Here is a 7945-nt window from a genome sequence, read left to right as displayed (position 1 = left end):
CATTAATTTTGTAGCTTTCATCTATTATCAATAGAGAACAGCACACATAAACACATATATAGTGAAACAAATAAACATGCATATCATAGCACAGATAATTGTGTAGGTAATATAACAAATAATAGCCAAAATAAGATACTCTTTCTCTATAATACTTTATGACGATACGCATTTAAAATTTTCATTAATGAAAATATGCAGATACAAGAAATAATTAAGAAGATCGGAGGCATTTGAACACATAGAGGCTAGACATGGGATTGAAGTTCATCATTTATTGAAATCTATCTCCAAGAAAAGGAGTGCTACGTGAATTGACAAAGAAGTGGGGGAGGTTCTTCTTCAATACCAAAATTGAGTATTTTTCTAATCTTCCTCTTACTTCTCCACTTCTTGTTTCTTAAGTTCCTTGAAGAATTTGAACATTTATTACTCTCTTATCATGTGATTTTATAGCTTTGGTAGTTTAGTTTGTGTTTTTCTTGCATAAATCGTGGTGGGGAGTGGATAAACATAAGTTAGACAAATGTAAAAGGTAGTCTAGGCTATACATGCACATCGGCAGTTGAACATAGGTATTTTTTTCTATGTATTGTTGAAAACAATGCCCCATCAACATGCAAAAAGAGGCGCCAAAAAAGAAAAGAGACCTACTAGTTGCGAAATTGTGTTCTATAACTAGCAACTCCTTGGGTTTTTTGGCCAAAATTTAGCACGTCCATTTGCACATTTATCAATGCATGAAATTGTAACACATTTAAATCGTTGTGTAAGAATTGTAATTGGAGTGCGACAGGTAAAGGTGCCGAATTGAAATTGCATATTTTCTTTGTGAAATACTCGCAATATTGGATATGTGTCATGTGATACGTTGCTTAGCATGAGGTTGGACACACTTCTAAGCTGTTTTTTTCTTTCAAAGCTCAACAAATACGTCGTCAATATGGGTGTCCATGGGCCTCATTCGTTGTCACTAGTGTCCTTTAATACTATCTGTTGAAATTCCCATTCATTTTGTCGTTCGACTATTACGACTTATCAATGTGCCACAAAAATTACTTATTTACGAAGCTAGGCTTTTGGCATTTTATTGGGCTTAAACCATCTTGTGAGACATGTATAGCTGCAACAAGCACTCCAGGAAGTCATCGTTTCATTGTGAGACTAAAGTCAAGAAGCCACAGCTGCAGTTACAGTGGAGGATCCTTATGAGGGAGTTAGGGCACGACCTTTATTAGTTAGTATATAAGGTAGACTGTCGTGCCTGTATCTTAGAAGATGTCTTCAGTTGCCAACGCAGCCGAAGTTTGGGTTGGCATCCAGGAAAGCAGCGATGCCATGGGTAGTCTCGATGGCCTTGCGCTTGTACACCTCAAGAAGGCTATGGTCGCCAATGCTCTCGAACTGGAGGGTGTGGTGGACCACACAGGAGCCTGCGTGATCAGCCGCACCCGTAATTTTGATGGTGTGATGGAAGTTGCGCCAGTGGGTGCCTAGGCCGCACCCTTCCACGATGCTCCATGTCGCCTCACGGGTGTTGCGGTCCGCGTGCTCGCACTTGTTCTTCACGAAGTTGAAGCCATGGAAGTCACCTGCAGGCGCGCCAATACATTGAAATAATCGTGCTAGTCGAAGGATATTCTGCTGTATTATTAGTCATTGAAAGATCTGCTGCACTGATCGCGGAATCAGGCGTAGAGCGAGCATTGTCGCGTCCCCCCCCTCTCTCTCTCTCTCTTTCAAAACAAAACACCTGCACACCCACACACACTGACACACGCCCACTTACTAGCCCCTCTCTCTCTCTCTCACTCTCTTCCGCCCCGCCCCGCCCCGCCCCGCCGCCCAAATCCCAATTATCTCCCCACCAGAGACAAAGAGAGTTCCTTGTACTGACCGGAGCGTGTGTATATATATTAGTACGCTGTCATCTTACCCATGTTCTTGCCGAACTTGACGTAGGCCAGGTTCCCGGGCGTGGCCCACGTAGCGCCTTCCTTGAGGTCTATGCTTTGGTAGATGCCAGGCACGGCGGTCACCAGGGTGACGTGGGCATCCTCCACCAGGGCTTTCCACATGCGGGACGCTGGATGCTTCACGGGCACGTCGAACACCTCTACCACCTTCGCCATGTTGTAATTCGCTTATACGTACCTCTTAGACTGTTATTCTGCCACAAACACACCCTGGCCCGTATAGCTACTGCAAGCCCGCCTCTCTCTCTCTCTACTTACAGATCTAGCTCGAGTATCCACCAAGCTGCCCCGATCCCCTTTATATAGGATCCGAGTCTCCAGACACCTTCTATTATTATGGTTGTTCTGTTGTAATAGGACTCTTCCTATTATTATGGTTGGTTCATTACTACTATTGTTTAAAGGGCCGCAATCATACTACTATTGAATTGAATAACAAATACGCACGTCCCAGGACGCGGCTTTGAAATTTAGGGGGTGCCACGTGCTCCAGATGGTCTGTGATTGTGACGCGAGAACCCTCCCCCTCACATGCATCTTCTAGAATTCATGTATTTTACCCAATTCGTTATCGCTGCTTTAATTTGAAGGGACACCCAAATTATTTACTTGAGCGGGCCCAATCAAATTTGGACTTCTTCCTTAATATATTCCAAGGGCATGCTACTTTCCCAAGTGTACCCTTCCGGTCAAAGGGCAAAGGAGACCTTCTCGTTGAACCCTAACCCAATACCAAACTTGAATTATCTCAAGCCTCTTGATATACATGGCCTTTGTGTATCAAGTCTATCAACCACCACTAGAAAAACCCTTGAAATTATTGACAATGACACCTAAAACAATTCGCTATTGCATACTTCAGCATTTCTCTCTCTCATCCGAAAGGTGTCTAGTCTTGCTTGGTTGCCTTTGGACTTTGTTTTGCTTGCTGCCATGATGAGGACTTGGATTGATAAAGCCTCATCATCGGTTTACTTTATAATGTGTAGATTTCTATGACTTGCACCATTAGCCACACTAATGTTGAGGTCAATATTGGTTTTGGTTAACATGCACCATGTGCCTATTGTAGCACACACTAGCGCGTGGAACCTATTGTCCTCTAGCCATTGCTATACACATCATGAGCATTTGATTTCACAATGATATCTATGTTAGTATTTATGTAGATGGAGCTTTGTGAGTGCGATGCAATTCTAGCCCTATACATCATCTTTACGAGTGCAAATGGGTGCAATGCCCCTTGCCCCCCCCCCTTAGCCTGCTTGCCGATCAAGCTCTTTTAGAGTTTTCTAGATGTGATAGTGCACGAGCCATAGGGGATATGCACTCCTTTGTGCTATTGCTTTGTCTCTCACTAGGCACATCGATACAAGAAGCTCTTTCTTTCATTGTCTCTCATATGCACAGATGCTTGCAAACTAGTTCTTCTTCTTATCTTGTACGTTCTTTTCTAGAATAGAGTGTTAGGGGTTACGCATGTGCAAACACTATGTACCAATCTAACAATACACATATGATGTGCTAGCTATCAGTACACCAAGTGTAATATGTGTATCCACCCGTTTTTACATCCATAATGAAGATCACTACCACATCCCTTAAATCATGTTAGCACAAGCCAGTGGAGTAGATAGATCAATATCTCTATTTCTCATATGTTGAGCTTGCTATCTCAACACTCCCCGTCAAGCTCAAATTAATGTTGTGTAGGTGTAAGTAGACCCTAAACTTGTATAGCTTCAGCTCTACACCCAATGACTTTCTAAAAAGGTCACCTACCTCTTGATGGCCGATGCGAACATATACTAAGTTACTATAACCTACAATGTCCTCTATGTAATGATAATGCACCTAATAGCTTATTCATTGCATGAAACACATGATTATTTGCCAACCGCATGTTGCTCATGTTATGATCACAATACAATGTGATAGCCTTGGGCATCTTATATCCCAAATCATGAAGTAGCTTACAAATTCAACCTACCTCACATGTAACCATTGTTTGAGTATGTCATAAGAGAACAAAATTGGATTATCAATGTGTGACTAGGTAGGGACTCAAGCAAGAAGAAATCAAGAAAGGAAGAGAAGCTTTCATTGATGGGAAATGAAGAGAGCGAAAAAGGGTTTAAAGATTTAGACACACAACGAGGCTTATACACTCAAATTAGATCTCTAGATACCTTATAAGGAAATGGAAAAGCACATCACACATTCAGGACACCTAGGGTAACCCCTAGCCCACTCTTTACATCTAACAATTTCCATGTGTAGTAGTGGGTCCTCTAAAACATCGCACACAAAAGGTCTCAACTTTCATTTTGCTCAACTGGCATCAATATTGGCTTGCATTCCACCATCTCATAATTTGCCAACATGTCTTTACACCAACCATATACTATTCAATGTTCTTATGAGCTCAATGCCCATGAAGTACCTTAGCTCACCCCAGTCTTTCATGTCATTAGCCATCTTTCTTACTCTTGCACTCTCTTTGATGTCACTTCCTAATTTAGTGAGATCAACTACATAGCTCATAAATGATCACATTTCTAACATTCTATTGCTAATCCTAACTTTAGATATATACATTGGAATATCCATAGTGACAAAAATTCCTATGGCTATTCCTAATAATATTTAATGATGGACATTTTGGTGCATACATTGGCAATGTTAAAAATTACATGAGGATGAGACTTTCCCTTGCTCAACTCATTGGTGAAACTTGCAACATTGAACCAACCCATAGCTCAAGGTTAAGGCTCTTCTTCCCTCCATTTTTATACATATTAGCCCTTTTGCTTCCACTGCCATGAATATACATATAAGAAATAGAAAACATGGATGTAAGTTTTTTATGTATATTTATTTGTCTTTGTTTTTACTTTTTGGTGAAAAAGAACTATGTGAGAGTGATAGGAAAGGAGGGATAAAATAGTAAAGCGAAGAGGAAGTGAGAGAGGATATGACCATGTAGGTTGCTTAGATAAAATTTTGCAATGTTTTCTTGTTAACATGGGAAAAATGGAGAGAGAGAGAGAGGGGGGGGAGGGAGGGAGGGAGGTTTAGTGAAGTTCGTATCTAATTTTTTATTGAAATATTGTTCTCAAATATAGACAACTAAGGTAAAATGGAGAAACACAAGATTGAGAGGAAAGGGGCGAGAGTAGCCATGAAAGCTTGGAGAAGTTGGAGAGATGAAGAGAGTGTAGTGAATACTACTAAATAATGAAAAGTTACAAGTCTCTTACATCCTAAAAAATATCTTTATGTGACATAGTATTATTTTCCAAATATAGTAAAATATAATTCTCTTTCGAACTTCTTACATTCCATCCTTGTTCTGAGGTCTTTGCCCACAAAAATAAAATGGGAAGTTACTCTTTTTCATAGCCTTGCAAATGATACAAAATATTTGGAAAAAATTAAATCTCTGGTTGCAATGAAGACGAACGTAGAAGCTTCTATAATGTATAGAATTCTGATGTCTTCAATAAGAATTTTGAGCCACAAAATCTTCATGAAAAAGGTTTTGCAATCACTATATAGCATGTTGTAATAACAGATCCTACGAGACAAAATCTACCATAACTTTCCAAGGGCTGGTCCAAACGATACATGCCACACATCAATACCAAGCTCTCAAAGAGTCACTACTAGAGGGGATGAGTATAGTAGAGTTGATTGCTTATGTGATCTCGAGACATCCCTATGGGTGTTGCTATGGTTACATCACATAAGCAACACACCTAGCAATGTTGTTTTCGCATGCCTAAGTATCGTTTATGCTATCACTTAAGCGATGAGAAGCATCACTTAATTTATGCCTACTTATTTTTAAGTGGTCATCATATTAGTGACACCTAAATGTTTTAGGCATTGCTTATACAATGATCTAATGCATTTCTTTAAAAAATCAATGATAAATTTACAAATACCACGTTGTCTCTCTCTCTCTCTCTCTCTCTCTCTCTCTCTCTCTCTCTCTCTCTCTCTCTTCAAAAGCACCCTCCCTCCCTCCCTCTCTCTCCCTCTGATCTCTCTCCCCTCTCTTGCATAGTGACACACATACAAACACATGGATTAGAAGTCCACATTGTACACTATTATCTCCATATACATCATGCACTTTGGGGCATTCTTTATATACTATAACAAAAGGTAATCGATGACCAAAGTAGAACAAGCAAACAAAAATAGGATTATTGATCATCATGGTATTTTTTTTCATTTTATTATTCATCATTTCAAAATTAAACTTAAATAAACTAAATTGAAATTGATAAGAACAATTAAAGTAGAGGGGATATGTGAATAAATGCTGTATATATACAATATCAACATGTACAAAATAAGATATATATAACCTATAGCCTCTGCAAGAAGTTTCTCTTGTCAACGTCACTTTTTCATGTGTGATCATGATGAGGAGGTAGCTATTGTGAGGATGCTGCATGAGCTCTATCCTTGGGGGGGGGGGGGGGGGGGGGATCACTCATGAATATATGTATATACAACATGAGTTCAAAATAAGGGATTTTAAAACACCAATTTTATACATTTTTTACATACAAAAGGATGTCATATAAAGGGGTTACTTACAAATTCAATGGAAAAGGGTTGTGTTTTATTCAAGAAAAATTCACAGATTAGGATATTTGTAAATAGGCCATGAACGCATGTTATATAGAGAATATGCATATAGTGAACCCCCCGAGGCTCTATCCACCTATATTGTGGATCCTGTCTGGCAACCACCTCAAGATCTCTCTCTCTCATGAATCTCATGTATTAATAAGATTAAAGTTAGATTAGTCAAAAATTAAAAAGTTTGTTAAAAATCACTCTAGCTTGAAAAGATATTTAAATGTTACAAACAATACTAAGAAAGGGATGTGTTGATACAAGTGTCCTTTATAGGGCTTACTGTCCCTAATACGTCACTACAAGAGAATGGGCAAATAGTGAAGACAATTTGCAACAAAAAATAGTGGCATCGCCCAATAGCGCCACTAATAGCATCACAATGCTGATAGAGATACCGATATGAGAAAAAAAGTGTTGAAAACCCGAGCACGGCATTTGCCACAAACATTTTCAAAAGAGAGCGAAAGAGAGAGTGGGAGAGATCGTTACCTTGAGAGGGAGAGGAAGAGGAAAAGAGAGAGAAGGAGAGCCTCCTCACTACCGCTACCATCATCACTGCCATACAAAAGAAAGGGGAGAAGTACATGAGGGAGAAAGAAGGGATGTCAGGAAGAGGAGGCAAAGAATCAATCCTTGGGCCTTTGTGGTAGGTACATTGCCTCTTCTTGCTTTGTTATTGTGTTTTCTCTTTTACTGTTGTTTGTTTTCTTTGCAATGAGATGCATTGAGAGAGAGAGAGAGAGAGAGAGAGAGAGAGAGAGAGAGAGAGAGAAAGAGAGGAAAGGAGACAGAGAGAAGAAGAAAGGAAGAGGAAGAGAGAATCAGAGAGAGAGAAAAAAGAGGAGAGATAACAAAGAAAGAGAGAAAGAGATAGAGAAAGGGAGGAAGAGAGGAGAGTGAGTGAGAGAAACAATGAGGGGGGAGACAGAAACAAAGAGAGAGGCAACAAAGAAAGAGAAAGAGAGAAAGAAAGAGAGGGGGAGAGAAAAAGAAATAAAGAGTGAAGGAAGATGTGGATAAAAGGGTGAGGTAAAGAGAGGAAGGAGAGTGAAAGAGTCCAGAAGGCGGGGAGTGGTGGAGATGATCTATCTCTTTGAGAAGTACAGGACCACTAGCATGCTCACAATATAAACTCACCTCCAACTGCATCTCTCACAGACGAAGTGGAGATATCGGGACCCATCCATATGTGATGGACGTTCTTGGAGCGCTTCATGAAAACCCTGAAGGGTTTTGTGCCACAAGAAGCTCGACTAAAAGGTAGCATGGTTCAAGGTTAGCTAGTGTTAGAAGCATTAGTGCATATTTCACAG

General features: G+C 40.0%; 1 protein-coding gene across 1 annotated transcript; it reads right to left on the bottom strand.

Moving 5' to 3' along the window:
• Window positions 1-1136: 1136 nt before the first annotated feature.
• On the bottom strand, window positions 1137-2260 carry LOC148035821 (major pollen allergen Aln g 1-like). The gene is made up of 2 exons (XM_087677835.1): window positions 1937-2260; window positions 1137-1592 (listed from the first exon to the last, which is right to left on the bottom strand). Exons 1-2 carry the CDS (start codon window positions 2130-2132, stop codon window positions 1285-1287), a joined length of 504 nt encoding a protein of 167 aa, XP_087533961.1. The 5' UTR covers window positions 2133-2260; the 3' UTR covers window positions 1137-1284.
• Window positions 2261-7945: the final 5685 nt, after the last annotated feature.

Source organism: Lygodium microphyllum, chromosome 5 (genome assembly GCF_053477565.2).
Source record: "Lygodium microphyllum isolate KBCC chromosome 5, Lygodium_microphyllum_v1.1.10, whole genome shotgun sequence".
Lineage (NCBI taxonomy): Eukaryota > Viridiplantae > Streptophyta > Polypodiopsida > Schizaeales > Lygodiaceae > Lygodium > Lygodium microphyllum.
The sequence above is the reverse complement of the archived record's forward strand: the minus strand, read 5'-3'. Positions and strand labels throughout refer to the sequence as shown.

Coding starts and splice junctions, on each gene's coding strand:
- LOC148035821 (XM_087677835.1), bottom strand. CDS start 2,132: ATGGCGAAGGTGGTAGAGGTGTTCGACGTGCCCGTGAAGCATCCAGCG. Junction 1,593..1,936: donor CAAGTTCGGCAAGAACATGG/GTAAGATGACAG, acceptor GCGCGCCTGCAG/GTGACTTCCATGGCTTCAAC.